This window comes from Marmota monax, unplaced genomic scaffold, assembly GCF_021218885.2.
Source record: "Marmota monax isolate L192 unplaced genomic scaffold, Marmota_monax_Labrador192_F-V1.1 WCK01_AAM20220418_F8-fsc00109, whole genome shotgun sequence".
Lineage (NCBI taxonomy): Eukaryota > Metazoa > Chordata > Mammalia > Rodentia > Sciuridae > Marmota > Marmota monax.
Genome location: NW_026695229.1, coordinates 3,618,772 through 3,636,014, shown reverse-complemented (window position 1 = coordinate 3,636,014; position 17,243 = coordinate 3,618,772). Strand labels below are relative to the sequence as shown.

General features: G+C 36.2%; 1 protein-coding gene and 1 long non-coding RNA gene across 9 annotated transcripts in view; one reads left to right on the top strand and one right to left on the bottom strand.

Moving 5' to 3' along the window:
- LOC124088272 (uncharacterized) overlaps positions 1-6,389 on the top strand; it is a 42,970-nt gene extending 36,581 nt beyond the window's left edge. The window contains exons 6-7 of one of the 5 annotated variants that reach the window (XR_006850322.2): positions 404-457; positions 3,204-6,389. This is a non-coding gene — a long non-coding RNA (uncharacterized LOC124088272). Of the gene's footprint in view, positions 1-403 lie in introns of all 5 variants that reach the window. The other 4 variants (XR_009226099.1, XR_009226100.1, XR_006850320.2 and 1 more) reach the window with 4 other exon arrangements.
- The window catches only part of Sugct (succinyl-CoA:glutarate-CoA transferase), a 724,801-nt gene that overhangs the window by 89,666 nt on the left and 617,892 nt on the right, over positions 1-17,243 (bottom strand). For all 4 annotated transcript variants that reach the window (XR_009226097.1, XM_046437773.2, XM_046437776.2 and 1 more), the window contains one exon: positions 6,311-6,374. Coding sequence is in view for 3 of the 4 variants with exons in the window: in XM_046437773.2 (XP_046293729.1) it covers positions 6,311-6,374 (64 nt within the window). In the remaining variant the exon portion in view is untranslated. The remainder of the gene's footprint in view (positions 1-6,310; positions 6,375-17,243) is intronic.

Here is a 17,243-nt window from a genome sequence, read left to right as displayed (position 1 = left end):
CCAACCATCAATATTCCAATAATTGGGTTCTACCTGCATGAATCCATTATGATGACTACTCTGCCTTCATCTAACACCTACTGGCCAAAAATCGATGTAGGTTCTAACTGTGAATATTAAAACACTACAGGGAAAACAGCTTAAGAAACATTTTACTTATAGGAGTTTGGAGCTGGTTTTTTAAAAACACAGATCAATGGACCAGCAGGTGAAAGCAATTCAATTTAGACTTCTTTCACATAATTAGAAGACTGTGTCATCTTCAGAGCACTAACAGGCCCACCAATGAGTGCTTCCCACTTGTGCAGTTGGGATCCAATAACTACCGTGTGCATTTACCGGGAAGTATATGAAAAAGGTCCAGGTGAGAAACTTTAGAGCTACCCATCAAACTCTATTTCAGTGACATCCTTTGAAGTTTGGAACTCAACACCAAGACTATTTTGGCATCTCCATGGTATGTGGAAGGACAGCATGCTTCACTCTGGCTAAAAGGCCAATGGTCAATGGTATTATCAAAGAAGATGCAAATGATGGATAGCTCAGTGGAAATTGGCAGTCCTTTGGAATGTGATAATTTATGTAAAATCCACTCCAGGGATGAATAAGGTGACATTTATATAGTGACTGATTTCTTATTGCAGAAATGTTTTATTAGGAATGCTAATATGCCTATTTATCTCAGTACTTATTAAACATATGTTTTGGGTGTTTTTTTTAATCAATTTTGTAGTTTAAAATTTAAGAAATTACGAGTTTTCCCACAAAGATAGAAATTACTCCTAAAATCAATCTATGGGAATATCTGCCAAACCAGCATCAAGGTTCCTGTTCAAGCTCCATGTCTAGATCCCACTTTCACCCCTCCAGCAGGACACTAAGAAACCTCAGCCGAGATAGCTTTGAAATCAACAGTGTGTTCTTAACTTGGCCATGAGCCTTATTTTAGATCTTATTCTTCAGGCCTCTGGCTCCCCCTCCAGGGTAATTGTGAGCCTGCCCCCTCCCACTTTCTCTATGAAGAGTTTTCTCAGCACCTCCAGGGTGCCTCACACTCAGTGTTCAAGTGTTTATTTACATGTCACCTCTCAGGGAAACCTTTCCTCAGTCTACACACTAGGTAAGGCTTCCTGGTCTGTGGTCCCAGAGCATTGTCTGGCAGCCTCTGGTTCTCCATGGAAACACTTGTCCTCCTTTTCCATATCTATTGTTCATGTCTGCTTCCCACAAACTCCATGAGGGACTGTGCCCATCCAGCTTTCTTGCCAAAAAACAAAGTACCAGAACAAAGTACCAGGTTATACTAGCTGTACCAGTTTATACTAGTTGATGATGAGAAAATTAGTGCAAAGTGTTTACTGCGCTGATACTTGTATCTAAGTTAATAAACTAAACCAATGGTAAGCTCAAACTAACATCTACTCCCTTCTTGGAGTAGGACTCTTAGAACACCAGATAATATAAGCTTGGCAAAGAGAGATGTGACATGTGTTATACTCCCATTGATAATTTTTCTCAGGATTTGTTCACCTTTAACTGCATAATAGACTTTAAAGCTCAAATGAGAGAGCTTTAATGAATAATATATGAAATTAAGAACAAAAGAATTAGCATAACTACAACTTATATTTAGAAATAATTGATGAACACTAACTAGTTTTTATGCTTTAACTATGTCATCTACATACACAAATGCCATTTCTTTTTTATTTCTTTAAGGATAAAAGTGGTAGAAAATTATATGAAAAGTGAGTGTTCACAATAGACATGAACTAATTAAGGAAATTGTTTAGATCATACTGCTTGCTGTATTTTAATATTGGTAATGATTACAAATATTGAGACAATGTACTAAATGGTTAAAATTATTGTTTTAAGCAGTCAAAAGGATTTGAATAAGTAATTTATCATTCCTGATCAAAGTATTTCAAACATTGGTTGACTAGTACCTTTAAGGTATTAACCAAGGGCTCCTGTATAGGAGGTCTAAATTGAGGAATGCAATATGGATTTATATAGCTCCAATCGAGGCACCAATAAATACTGCATGAGTGTTATTGCTGTTCTTCAAGAGACACATTTCAAATAATAGCTAAAATACAAAATGCTTCAAGCAATTTAGTACGATGTATAGAAAATTCAGTATATCACAGAATTCATTAATAAGAAAAGGAATATAAATAAGTAGAATTTAGTAATGTTTAATAAGGATTTTTTTACTATAAATATGAAGATGCAGGAATATGTGTAAATCTATAGAACTACACTTATGAATTCAAAATGTCTCTCTCTACAACACAACCAGAAAATAGTGTAGTATAAAGTTATATTTAACTTCACCTTGGTTTCCTGCATTGGTAGACTCCTGTCATTGAGGCATTATGGGAGAATCTGAGTAAATTCTATAGCATTCATGAAGTCTCCAATGCAAACATCCCTCACAAAGAGAAGCAGAGCTATCATAAATAAAAATCATGTAAGGTATAATCCTCAAAAAAATTAATTTAATTATTGATAAATTTCCGTTGCATTTAGTATCTCTTATCCCAAGTGGTCTCTTACTGTAATATACTGAATTAGAAGACAGAATAGCATCTTCTTATCTGATGTCTATAAGCAGAATTGTCATTCCCCTTTATGAGGAATCCACATGTACTGCCCTCAAGAGACACTAATATTCTTTGTTTTTAGTACTGGGAATTGAACCCAGAGGCCCTGAACCACTGAGCCACATCCACAATCCTTTCTTATATTTTATTTTCAGACAGGGCCTTGCTAAGTTGCTGAGGCTTTGTACTTGGGATCCTCTTGCTTCAGCTTCCTGAGCCACTGGGATTATAAATGTGCATTACTGAATCCAGCTGAGACACTTATATTCTAATTCAAAAACTAACATAGCCATTTCATCTCAAATTGAAGAATTCAGATATTTTATTGATAAGTCTATAGGAAGAATATAAGCTAAGGCAATAAGAAAGACATACCAAAAAGATGCCTAAATTTTATAGAATTTAAAGAGACAAAAAATAGAATTTTCCAAAGGGAGATTTAAAAAAAAAAAAGTTTTCTATCAAGATGAGAATTTCATGCAGTGAATGTTTGGTCCTAATTATTTACTACTTTCCTTGTGCTCATGCCCTTTATCAGATAACTGAAGTTTCTTTTCAAAAGAGTCACATATATTTTTCTACTTCTTTGGATAGAACCCCAAACTTGCTTTGGACAAACAGACTGCAGTCAGAAAGTTTTCCTGGTTCCACTCCAACAACTTATGTGGCATCATGATTTCTGCTTGCCCTCTTGTTCTTCAGTGTTTGCCACAAGACCATGAGCAACACACAGCAAAACTGAGCTCACCCTGCAGTGAGGAATGGAGCCACCCAGCTGATCTACAAGCACAGAATAAATAAGTGCTTATGTTTGAATGCCATTAAAATTTTGTGGTTCTTTATTACACAGTATTATTGTGACAATAGTTACCTGATATATGTATAATATGAGCAAAATGGGTATTCTCCACCAGGATTCTAGGGGAAAAAAGTTAGTTTTCTATTTTAGTCAGCTTTTCCACTGCTATGACTGAAAGACCCAACCAGCACAACTGTAGAGGAGAAAAAGTTTATTTGGGGGCTGACAGTTTTCGAGGTCTCAGCCCATAGACAGCAGGCTCCATTCCTCGGGGCTTGAGGTGAGGCAGGACATCATGGAGGTAGAGTGTGGTAAAGGGAAGCAGCCCACGTGATGACCAGGGAGCAGAGAGTGAAATCTCCACTAGGCAAATACAAATATATACCCCAAAGCCATGACTCCAATGCCTGGCCTCCATCAGCCACACCCCACCTGCCTTCAGTCACCACCCAATTAATCCCATTGGGTGACTAATTCACTGATTGGGTTAAGGATCTCATAACCTCATCGTTTTTTCTCTGAACCTTCTTGTATTGCTTTACATGTTAGCTTTTGGGGAGCACCTCAGATTTAAACCATATCATTTTCCACTTTCCTCACATTGGGTCTTCATTCCTTTACCATGAAAGGCAGTAAAAATCTGGTTGATGGATAAAGTGTTACATCCAATTAATTAATTCTAGGTTGGCCACTGACTTGCCTTTTCTCTCACTATCATGTTAACAATTTGCTTTTCTTCTAATGCACTGGGGATACCAATGACTGGATGACCTCATTTTTAAATGCATAGGGTTAAGTTAAATCAGTGATTCTTGAATTGTAGCTTGGGGCCTATGGTTTCACAAAGAGATGTTTGGAGAATCATGGTAGGGTCAAAGTAGGAAAGTTAAACAATTAAAGTGCTAACCTATCAATCATCAAATTTCTGCTTCAATGTGTTTTAGTTATCTAGATTTCATTTGGAAAATCAATTCAACTCTTAAAACATTAAAACTACTGGACAAAATGCCATTTAAAGTCTCCTCAGACTGAAAGCACTATGATTACAGTCCTTATTTTGATAAACCCTCTTCTCTTTATCTCTATTTCTATGACCCTAATTTATGAGATCATCATCTACACCTGTAATAACTTCCTGACTTTACTCCCTTCTTCCTTAAGTTGTGGATTGTGCCTTTTCACTCCTCTACTTAAAATTAAGATAAACCCAGCCTTGGTGGGACCTCAAGCCTCTGCATCTCTTCATCTCATTTCCTGCCTCTTGCTCCTCTCCTTGCTCTTTCATATTGGCTTAAAACACACCCAGCTCTTTTCTGCCTTGGAATCTTTTCATATTCTGTTCCCTCTGCTTGGAATGCTCTTCCCATATTATTCAAATACCAACTCCTTTGTATCCTTCAGTCTCATGTTTATCAGCCAGCCTCTCAAAGAGGCTTTTTCTGACCATTCAAATTACCTAAGGCCCTCACTTTGTCCCATTTTTCTCTGTGACAGCACAAGATCCTTTCCTTTCTTTGCCGTTATAAACATTTGTTAGTTATATTTTCATTGATCACAGTCTCCACATGGCCAGAGGCCAAGTAGTCCGGTTTATTTTTTTAATTCCCAGGACTCAAAGCACACAGTAAATATTCAGTATTGTGAATGAATGAATGAGCATTTTTACTTTTATCAACACATTTCCACCACCTTTCTATACCGTATGCATGTCCCTATGGCAATGTGAACTTAGCCTCCTAGTTATCTTCTAAATCCACACACAACATTCCTTACACACCAGTACTTCACATTGTCTCTTTCAACTTGCTCTGTTCATTATTCTTGCCTCTCCATATTCTTTCTGCTTATCAGTGGTCATTATCATAATGTTGTGGGAAATTGTCAAGCTGACCCCAAGTCTTAGAATTAGATTATACTTAGAATGAAATTAACAGTAACTGTTATTCAACAAGTGAGGTCAGGTACCTGCAGAAGCACATGCTCTGTGCCATTTGAATGAGGTGACTAAGACTATCCAAATTTCAAAAAAGGGACTAGGAAAGAGCTTCAACAAAAAGTTATATCCTAGCTAATTCCATTCTCCTCTATAAGAAGAAAATAAATTATAAATGTATGCTTTACATACCGTCTAGAAAATAAAGATTAAAATGAATAAGAACATGGAGTATTTTTCCTGCAATGCCCAAAGGAAACAGACAACAGATATGAAAGGTGGTGATGTTATAATGAAATCAATCGGGTGGGGCAGTACACTGCTCATAAGCTCTCACTACAGTTTGGTTGAACCACCCACCAGGATCTTCTGAGAGTGGGCATGAGGCTCCTAACTACCAGGAAGAGACCACCTCTGGAAATGAAAATGTTGGCATTTTGACTTAAGCAGCAGTCTTTGGTGAGTTTGTCTGGTATGAGTCAACTTTAAAAAATTCAATCTATTCTGGGTTTAATGAAAACATTTAGTTTCTCGACTTGCAAAGCCAAGATCCATACCCTAAACCACAGTTCTGAAATAAAAAAGATCATTTCTCTCTCGCCTGTTTTCCTCTCTCATTCTCATATGAACCCTACTATATTTCTTAATATGTGCAATATTTATTATTATCGATAGTTGGTAATTACATAATGTACTTTTGTGTGTACATATCTACACAAAACAGAGTGAGGAAATATAAACATTTTTTGTCACTGAGGCAATCAGACATTCCACAGAGCTAAGACACAGCTCTGTGGTCTCAGTATACATTCCTATGGTCTGGACCTAGGGTTCCCCTTTTATCCAGAATTATAAGCTTGGATAATGCCTTGATAAGTTGTTTAGGGAAACACTAGGTACCTGCAGGAAATAGCATGTAGGACAATCAATGAAGGACGGTGTCATGGAAAATAACAAACATTTTCAAACCTGGGACTGAAATCTTCCCCACAGTTGGATGCTTCATTTCCATAATGAGGCCATTGTGTAGCACCTTAAAATGGAAAAACAAGAGAAAAATAATTTATAATATAAAACTACTTTCAATCTTAAGATATGTTGGTGGCTACATTGAAGGAAAATATTGTAAAATATAGAGATGTATAAATTTTCATTTGAAAATAAATATTCAAATTCAATTTCTTCTTATTATCCACCAAGTAAAACTGAAAAAGACCAGAAGATCCAAGAACTAGAAAACCACATTTGTATAAAATCTTCCCACTCTTAAAAAAAATATTATTTGTTCCAAGACGTTAGTGGATGATTCTTTCCAGCACGGTCATCTATGTATGCTCCTTGAATATTAAAACTCAGTCTTTTCCTGTATCATTTCAATGGCAGGTGAGCCAAGGTCACTACAGCAAGGCAGGATGGGGGTCCTGAGACCAGGGGAGTCCATACGGGTGGCAATGAATTCTTAGAAGTGTATTCAGGGAAGATGTGGGGAGCCGGCTCAGTTTGAAAGCTGAATTGGTGTCCAGGGGGCCCAGTGACTGCTGGAGATGGAAGAACACAGAAGTATAGCAGCAAAGTATAGCAGCAAAGCCAGGTGACTGGAAACCCAGAAGAAAACAAAGTTGAATTACTGGAGGCAAAATGTTTTATGATATTTGAATGCTACAAAATTGCTTTGTTTTGTTTTTTATAAACAATTGGGGGATACGTGAGTATACTATGTCAAAGAACTTAATATCTAGTAATAGATCTTCAGCAAGCCACATATCAGCAATTTGCATATAAATTGTATTTGACCTATACTCTCAACCCAGTGAAGGGCTGTATGTGCATCTAAAGGATAAAAGTACTTCAGTGGCTCAATAAATTTATGGACCACAATTTCACTGCAAAGAGTAATAGTTGAAGGTATTGTGTAGCATTTTGAGCTTCAGGTAAAAGCAAGAAATGCCTATCCACATTCTTATTATAACCTCTTCACAGAGTAAACAAATATGGAAGACAGAAGCTAATAAAAATGTTTGTTTTGCTTTGCTTTGTTTTTTCCACTTGGAAGACTCAGTGAAAGAGGTCAAATTTCAAGGGTTTTATTCATTCTAATAATCTTTTGTTGTTGTTGTTCTATGGAATAAGTTATCAATAATATAATTTCATAGATGACCTTTTTAAGCACAGAACTACAACTATATTATGGCTCAATATTCTGGCTTCCACTGTTTTCTTTGGGAATGGTCAGCACTTTGGGGGCCATGCTCTTTAAACAACCATGTCACTCTCCCTTATTGAAGATAATACCACACACCATATGGAGATCCTTTCAAGCAATGCCTTGCCTCATTTTTGGGATCACCAGGTTTGTACCCAAGAGCTGGCCAGAGAAAATTCTTGCCAGTGTTAGAACTGTGCTATAATTTAATTCTGGTGTGGCTCGTTCTCAGCATCCACCCAGCACAGCCTCCTTCTGCATGACGGTGGGGGCTAAATGCCAGCGGGAGGTGCTAAATCTCAGTTCTACTGAGGACAGGAACAAAAATACCAAGCTAAATTTCACTCGAAACAATTATCTGCACACTGAATCATTCTTCTCTTCTCGTATCTCTGTTGCCCTCCTGACTACCTCTTTGTAATAACACTGCTGTGCTACTCACAAAAGACAAAAGTGAGTGTTCTTAGCTAAATTTAACTTAACTGATAGTGTTGAAATTAATTAACGCTGAATTTTAATCATGTAGCAAATGTTAAGTGTCAAACGTGAAAGGGTAGTTGGTAAAGGTCAAGGGACATATGTCAAAGTTTTGCTAAGCAAAAGCTATCTGCAGTTGATTGAAAATTTCGACGGAAGCAGTGCAAGGAACTGTACTTCCTTCTCCCCTACCCTGATTACTATCTGTATGTAATATTTTCAATATGAAACTTTAGCCTTATCAATTCTTTTGCATCAAAAACCATTCAGTTTGAAGTAAAACTATAAATTCTTCTTATGTTTGGCAAAAGAAGTTGATTGCAGTTCTCATTTGCTGTAGAAAGAGCGCAACTATGAAGCAAATGAGCTGCTCTGAGCTCCCATCTGCAGAAAGAACTTTTTATACAAAGTCTGAGGTTAATAAGATTCCATAGGCTTTCTTTGTGAATCGGGTCAGATTGTGCCAGAGCACAAGTGAGGCTGTGGCAGTGCTGTCTCAGGAAACCAGTACTGTCCCTGCCTAAGACTCAGAATCCTGGGAAACTTGCCAGCCTCATTTGTAAAGAAAATTCTATTCTGCTTAGTAACATTTTTGAGCATCTGAGAACCCAGGAGGTCTGTCTGAATCCCAACAAAAATCTCTCCTGCTTTATTTCAGGCATATTATCACACCCAAACGTCACTGGAAATGGAAGGACTACCTGCTCCCACAACCTGCAAAACATTTCTCTCAGAATGGTCACTAAATATTTCCCTTTCTTTTTCTTACCCAGTGAATGCTCCAATTTCCATTTTTCTGACCACTAACAATGGACGAAGGACCTGATCTTTAGGAACCCTGAAATACAAATTTTTCCTTAGGGTGAATTTCATGATTTTAGCCTCAGGGCACTCCTTGTTGCACAGATACTTCAAAATTAGGCAAGAACCTTCCCTAGAACTCTATAGTGAGCTTTGTCTATTTGTCAATCAATGTCTCTGGATTATACTGTTTTCTCCTTCCTTTTTACTTCTTTTATTCTTCCAAGATCTTTCATGGTTTGGTAGCTCTTCTAAATTTCATTTCTTCTCTTCAAAATTTCAAAAGCCTATTTTTGACAAGAATAGAATTGTAGATAGTGCACTAACCTCTTTAGCAAAGTATCAGGCCTATTTAAAATAAGGACTCTCTTTCTTTCTCCAGGGTTTTACAGATTGACAGCCTAATGATAGAGTCAAATGGTAATGTATTAATGATAGGGAGAAAGAGTAAAATGTATACCTTAAAGTGATGTGGGAAATAAAAGTTTAAATAAAAGTAAAGGAGTCTTTTTATAAAGTCCTATGGCAGGAACAGCAGAAGAAAAAGTCTGTAATATAGCACTAGCAAAAAAAAAAGTGCCATAAATAAAAATTGATCTCTCTGTATAGACAGTGAAAATCTTTATTAAAAGCAAGCTATCTAGTTCAAGACTTATTGTCTTTACACATATCATAACCAAGGTAATTCTATCAATGGCACCAGCAACAATGCACAAAAGAGAATGGACAAATCCATTCACTGTGAATAGTCATTTGACCTATTCATTCAATTCAGTAAACTCCATAACACTGATATGCTAGGCACAGTGGAAGGGGTAAGTTCATTCATCTTAGCAAAAAGATGAATGAACTTATACTAAAAGTGTCTGCAATTAGAAGAGAGTGTAGGGAATAAGAGACTTGATCCAATTTTTTACAACACAATTTAAACTCCATAATAAAGGAGCAATAACCAGTAAGGGGCAAGTAATTCACTCTGCCTATATTGGAAGAAAGTTAAATGACCTAGGTCAAGGAGGTCAGTAAAGGCCTCTTTACTGGAACAAAGATAATACCGAAATTAAATATTGAGATTAACACTACAAATAATAAATTTAATAACAGCAGCTACTGCACAACAAAACTCCTGAGAGATCAGGCATTATATTAGGAGCTATTTACAATTGTTTGATTTAATCACCTCATTAAGCAGACAAGGCAGGAATTAGTATGAACTCCACTTCTACTGAAAATGTAAAGAAAGCTTAAAGCAGTTAAGTCCTTAACTAAGATTTCACAATTAATAAGTAGCGTTATAGTTTAGGTATGCCTGTCCCTCAGTGCTTAGCCAGATTCCTGGCAGTTGGAGACAGTCAAAGAAATGGACAAGGATGATTTGATTTACCATGAAAATAACTAGCTGATGTGGTCACTGCTGTAAAACAAATTAGTCAATTCAGTGTGGAAAGAAAATCAGCCAAACGGATTGCTTGGCACCAGGAGGCCCAATTAGTTAATAAACTGAACTGCTCCCTTGGAGGTGGCCAAGGATCCTCTGGCACTACACATACAATTGCTGTGAAAAGAGAAGGATTTGGGCCTACAGTAGCTCAGATTTTGAAGGGGACAGACCCAGCAGGCGATGTTGGGCAAGGCACTTAAGTTCTCTGAGGTTCAGAATTCTTACCAGTTAAAAAAAGGATAATAACATCTTTTTCTAAGGAGTTTGAGGATTAAGTGAGATGACAAGTGTATAGTGCTGAGCATAGGCCAAGCTCCACGGTAAGCTCACAGGAAAGGGTGACTGCTTTCACCACTGTCAGTAGACTGGGCCAATCTCTGGATCTTCCAAGTAGCAACTGTATGGCTTTGGGGCACATTCATATATTCATGCAACAAATAGATTAAGTGATTAACAGAAATGACTAATAATTAATAACAAGTATTAGATTCATACAAATGTGCCAGGCATTGTAAAGAGCTGAGAAAAAACTAGGTCACCAAATAAGCAGGATCTGTGCCCTCTGAAAGTTCACAGCCCTGTATGGGAGATATTTAGTTAAATGTATTTATTAGTCTGTTACATAACAATATCCATTTTGTCCTTTGCTATATGACCAGAGCATGACCGTTGTCTATCACTGTCTGATAGATGCTTAATAAATATTTATTGCATTTAAAAAATTAAGTTGGATTAATCAGGTAAGTAGTAGGTATCTCTTTTCAGTCTCATTATTTTATAGGGGTGAAGGAAAGTCTTCTTTGTTTTAAGCTTTTAATAAATCCCTGGAGTTCTCTAGACATGAAATTGCTTTATGAATTTCCAAAATATATTCATTTTCAGAAACTTAGTTATCAAGTTCCAGTGCTGCCTTGCAAATTTCAATGTATTGATGAACAGTGTTAGTAGAAAGAATTATTTTATCTTCCCAATTTTAAAGGAAATGTGTGTAATGTTTTATCATTGAGTATACATATTGTAGGCATACTTTGTTGAGTTAAGAAATCCATTTTTAGTTTGATGAGAACTTTTGTTTTAGATGTGTACTTTTAGAAAATATTTTTATCCATCTACTGAAATAATCATTTTTTATCCATTAATATGTTAACATAAAAATTAATACATTTTCTAATATTTAACCAAACTTACATTTCAAGAATAAACTAATTTTTAAGATGTTTTGTTTAAAATTTTCTTGGATAAATTTTCACGAATGATATTGACCTTTAATTTTTCTTTCTTGTATTGTCCTTGTTTGGTTTTTGTATCTAAAGTAACTATTTCATAAGTGAGTTAGATAACCCTTCTTTTCTAATTTTCTGAAAGTGTTTGTGAAAGGTTGGAATTGCTTGGTCTTTCTATAACTAGTGGGAAATTGTTTTTAAACGACCTAGAGCTGGTGCTTACCTGGTGAGATTTTTAATAATTAAAAATTATTTAATTATTAATTAAAATTTTTATGGATAGGACAACTCAGATTTTTCTCTTTCATCTGGAGTAAATTTAAAAAACCTAATTTTATAGGAAATTTACCATTCTACTAAGTTGTCGAATTTATTGTCTTAAAATTGTTCAATATTTTTCAACTTGAGAATAATGATATCTTTCTGATAAAATTTTTATTGCTAAAAAGTGACTTGCATAAAGTCCCATAATGTCTAACATTATGAAAGGTATACTAGTTTATTTTTGGTATGGAGTTTCTTCATACATTTTATGTCCATACAGTCAACCTTTCTGAATTTTAAGTCTTAGGTATGGTTCTTGCAAACAGAAAATTGTAGGGAGTTGTCCTATTATATCTTTCCCTTTTAACTGGAGAACTCACTTTGTATGAATTGGGATTGCAGATCTGTTTTAATTCATTTTAGTTTCTTTATTTGGTGCTTGTTTTTTGCCTCACCAAAAAAAAAAAAAAAAAAAAATCCATCTTACCTTGGTGAAGGATTGTTTGAGACTGTTTTCTCACTTTTAATAGTTTGGAAGATAGAGACTCCATATTTTAACTATTCTTTTTCTCTAGCAATTTTAACTTCCATGCTTAACACAATAAAAAGTCAAACAATACCTATCTAGTTATCCCCCTACCAACTTATATGATAGATGTGTGCAAATTTTATTGGTTCCCAGTATTTTTAAAGCCTCTCAATGTGACCAGGCAAAAAGGGAAACATTTTGTTTAGTATATTAATTTTGTTTTTTCAACAATTAGGTGAAAACAATATTATTTATGCCTTAACTTAGTAGTCATTTGAAAAAAAGTAATAGGATACAAATTAAAAGAAAAAAATAACATTTTTATTTTTTTTCTAAATTACCACAATTGCTATCTAACAGCATAAGACCATGCTAGGTACTGAAAAACTTGTCAAATCTTAGAGTAAAATCAGCTAGTTCAATCATTATTTTTTGTTTCATACTGATTTTCTCTTGGTACTTGTTCTTTTTCATAGCAATATATTAAAAAAAAAAAAACCTAGATTGCCAGATATGTCATTGAAGGGCTAGAGGGGAAGCTCACCTGTGGAACAGTTGCATATTTAACATAAGAAGCCTTGGGTTCCATTCGCAGCACAAGAAGAGAAAAAGTCATTGAAAGGCAAGCAGTGTGGCTCAGTGTTAAAACTGAACTGCCTTGAGCTGGTCTACTATGCTGTGGCCAACAGATGTTTGCATTTTTTTCCTAGAAAATGAAAACATCCTGTGGGCCTCCTGCTTGTTCACTGGGATGCCATGGACACCTCAGGATGCACTTTGGGAACTATAGTCACATGCTATTGAGTTTAATACTTTTTTAATTGAAAAATTAGACACTGTCATACCATTTTTCAAAATCAATGATATTTAGCTTACTTCATGTTTTCCATAATTTTTCCTCACTTTTTTGTTTTTAATTTTAGGTATTTTTTCAGGGTTATATTCCCTCTTCCTGGAAAATATAATTTAGAATTTCCTTCGTCATCTGCTCATAGTAAATTCTCTTAGTTGTTATATTCCTGAAAGTTAGTTTGTTTGTCCTCTGTTCTGAAAGAAGTTGTACTGATTATACATTTCTGAGCTATTATTCTCTGTTGGCAGATGTTATTATTCCACAGATGCTATTATTCACTGTTGTTCTCAAGAAGTCAGCCACAAGTCTCATTGTCATTGCTTTGTAGGTAATCCATATTTATTTCTCTGGCTGGTTTAAAAATCTTCTGTATATCTTTGGTTTCCTACAGCTTAACCACCATCAGACTAGACCTCAATTTTCCTTTCTTTAATTTATCACATATTTATTTAATCTAGTTAGTCTTTAGGACTTTTTGAATTAGAGGAAATGTGCCTCTAAAAATCTGTTCTTTCTTTATTTATTTATTTTATTCTTAGTACTGGGAACTGAACCCAGGGGTGTTTTACCACTGAACTATGTTCCCAGACCTTTTGAGTTTTCATTGTGAGATAAAGTCTTGCTAGGTTGCTAAAGCTGACCTCAACCTCCTGGGTGACTGGGATTGCAGGCATGGGCCACCTCACTGGCTCCAAAAATTATGAAAAATTCCCAACCATGTTCAAATATTGCCTCTAATCTCCCTAGCCTTTCTATTAAATTCAATTACATTTATATTAAATATATATTAATTATATATTAGACTTAATCATTCTGTATGTCTCTACATCCCCTATATTTGTGTTCTCTGTATCTCTGAGACGAATTCTAACTAAAATTATTCAAGTCTATGTCCCAGATCATAAATTCTCTCTTTCACTGTGTTCCTTCTTCTACTGTGTCTAATATTTAATTTGTTTGTTGTATAGTTGTGTTTTATCCAGAGATGATTTGCATTTTTTTCCAAGTGCTCAGGAAAATAGGACCAAAATAGAACCACATCAAATTAAATTTTCTGCTTGAGCATTTTTGGGCCCCAAGTGGAATTAATTCCTGCCTATATGCAGAACAGTAAGTTTATGGCTAGGCCATCTCATGGGAGAATTTCCCTTTATATCTTTCCTACAAGAGCCAAAGCCAAAAACAAATCAGAATCTCTATTGCTTCCCTCTTCAATTTTCAGTGCAGGTTTTAGAATGTAGATTTAATTTTTTTTAATTCTGTTTGATTTTAATCTAGTTCATCCACTGAGAATACTATCTGTTGGATGTTCAAGCTTTAGTCTGAATTCTGTATTTAATCTCCCATCTACTATCCATCTTCGGGATAGTCGTTCTGTCTCAATTTCTTATGACACATAAAAATCTAAGTTCTAAGACAAGAAGCAGAGAGTGCTGGCTGCAGCTTATTCTCTGTGTAATGCTTTCTACACATCTCTGTACCAGTGGATTGTTCTAGTCCTCCATACTGTCAGGGACAGAGGCCCTCCAGATATCATTGTGTTCTCTTTATATTATATTTCTCAGGTTTAATTGGAGGTTCCAATATTTTCCAAGATTAATTAGCCCAGGAAATAAAAAGAATAGCAACTATTAAATAAAATAGGAAAAATAATAAAACCCAGGGAAATGTAAAGATGATTTATGAACTTTAAAGTCAGGATATTAGAAGTCCAGACTTACATCTTTAATTCCATCCTCCTTGGCAGTGGGGCCATTAATTAAATTATCCCAGAACCAGTTGCTACAAACTTTGGTGAAAGCTGGGGGAAAAAAAAAAAAAAAAAACACTCTTTCCCCTCCAGCACAGGAGCCTGCAAAACTCTGCAAGAGGAACCACTCCAAGAGGTGGTGAGCAAAGCAACTACTGTGTGTGCTGTCTTCACCTAGTGAGAACCATGTAACTCCTTCATTCTTAGGAATTCTCCAATTGCCTAATGAGAAAACTGTGATTTTTGCTTAATTCTAAAAACAGGTCAGGAGGGTTCAAATGTCTCATCTTCCTGGTTGGTTATAGACCTTTTTTCCCCCAGAGACCCTAAGGTTTCTTTCTTTCTTTTTTTTAAAGAGAGAGTGAATTTTAATATTTGTTTATTTTTTTAGTCATCGGCGGACACAACATCTTTGTATGTGGTGCTGAGGATCGAACCCGGGCCGCACGCATGCCAGGCGAGCACACTACCTCTTGAGCCACATCCCCAGCCTCCTAAGATTTCTAATAGGGGTTTAGGAGTCCAGACTGAGGGGCAGAAGCCACCTATGTTATTTAGTAAAACAGCTCTTGGTCCTTTTCAAAATTCATCGAACCAAACTTTTTTTCTTACTAACATTCATTTATTGATCTAGAAATTGTCACTTAAACATGAATCAATGCCAGCATGAATCACTCTCATCTCTTGGGGACCAAAGAAATGAAGGAATTTGAAGAGTAAAATATTCCGTTGGACAAAAACATGGTGTGACCAAAGAAAAGTATGTGGGCTCTGAGTGAGCATAGCTTTTGTAAATTTTGAATCCAGTTGTAATAAGGCATGTCAGGGTTAGACAATCTAAGAAGTATGATGAGAATAAAGGGCAGGGATGAGTGTGAAAGGATGGTCCCTGGCACCTGCCTTCTACTAAGGACAGCAGTTAGCATTCTCTGTCTCATTTTATCTGCACAGTGGCCCAGATTGCTTCCATTTTATAGAAGAAGACAACATGAGTAGAAGGGGAAAGTTTATGATGGCAGAGCCTACCATCTTTCTCCTACACTACACTATCTAAAGTATTCAGTGCCCTTTCCCACTGTGCCTCATTCTAGTGTTCCTGACATGGCAGGTGTCAGGGGAGGGGGGGACACACACATAAGGAGAAAGGAACATTGACAACACCAAAGACTCCACATGATTGCCATTAGCACTTTGTCGTTTCTCCTGCAGGCACAAGTGCTGCTTAAGAAAGTCAGGTATAGTAAGATATAAGTTATATTTAATACATGTCTTCCTCTTTGTCTCCTTGATGGCAGTGTGCTATATATTCTATGGAAGTTAAATCTTTGGAATCTAGTTGCAATAAGGCATCACCTTATTTGGTATAGTAAAGCTTTTCTTTAGAAAGTCCACAGAAATATGAGGGACAGCATAATGTAACAAAGCATTAACATCTGCACATCTGCTTCCTTAATTTCTTCTTTAATAACGTCATGCATGCCAAATATGTTTAAGACTCTTTATCACTCGTGATACAGTATGATATAAGTTTAACCAGGAAAGATTTTCAGCATCAGGAAACCACAGAGGAAATGGTGTCACAGCACACACACAAAGATATCTGAATGGCCTCAAACAGAGTAGCAGTTGATAAATGTGCCAATTACTCTGTCTTCTACCCTGAGGAAGCAATGTCACATGTTCACTTTATTTAAGTCATTCCAGAGAAACACAACCACCCAAGAGGCAATCAGGTGACAGTCCAGTGGCTACAGATGGATCATGGGTCCTGTCCACTATAATTCTCCTTGTACCTGATTAATCACTAAAAAAAAAAAACAAAAATGCTCAGGTTCAAAGAGAGAATAAACTATGAGAGAATGAACTGTGATGGCAATTAACATGTTTCTAAGACTTAAAAGCTCTAAGGCAGTGGTTCTAAAATTCAATACATTCTGTCTTTCCATTTAACCTTTTGTTTTGGTTTTCATGGGAATTTCTGTTAGGCGGGAAATGCTTTGCTCATTGCAGCAGATGCATGTTTGCTCCAGGGAAAGTGATAAGGAGAACTATTTTAGGAAAGAGGACACGTGACTCAGTGTGGGAAGATAATATTGATAAATATGAGCAGGTCACGATAACCTTGTGGACTAGTGACCCTTTGGATATGCCAAGAGATATTATCAGCAAGAAAAGGCTGAGTCATGTATAAAAAAATTTGGCTTGAATTAGTCAGATTGTGGAGCAGAGGGATAGGGATGGTAACACACAGAGACTGAAACTGAGAGACATGAGCCCAGCTAAGAGTGAGGCCTGGGCCTCTAGACATTTGTATTTTACTGGCTGACTCCATTGTAATCAGGTGTCATCAACCTGCCTTAC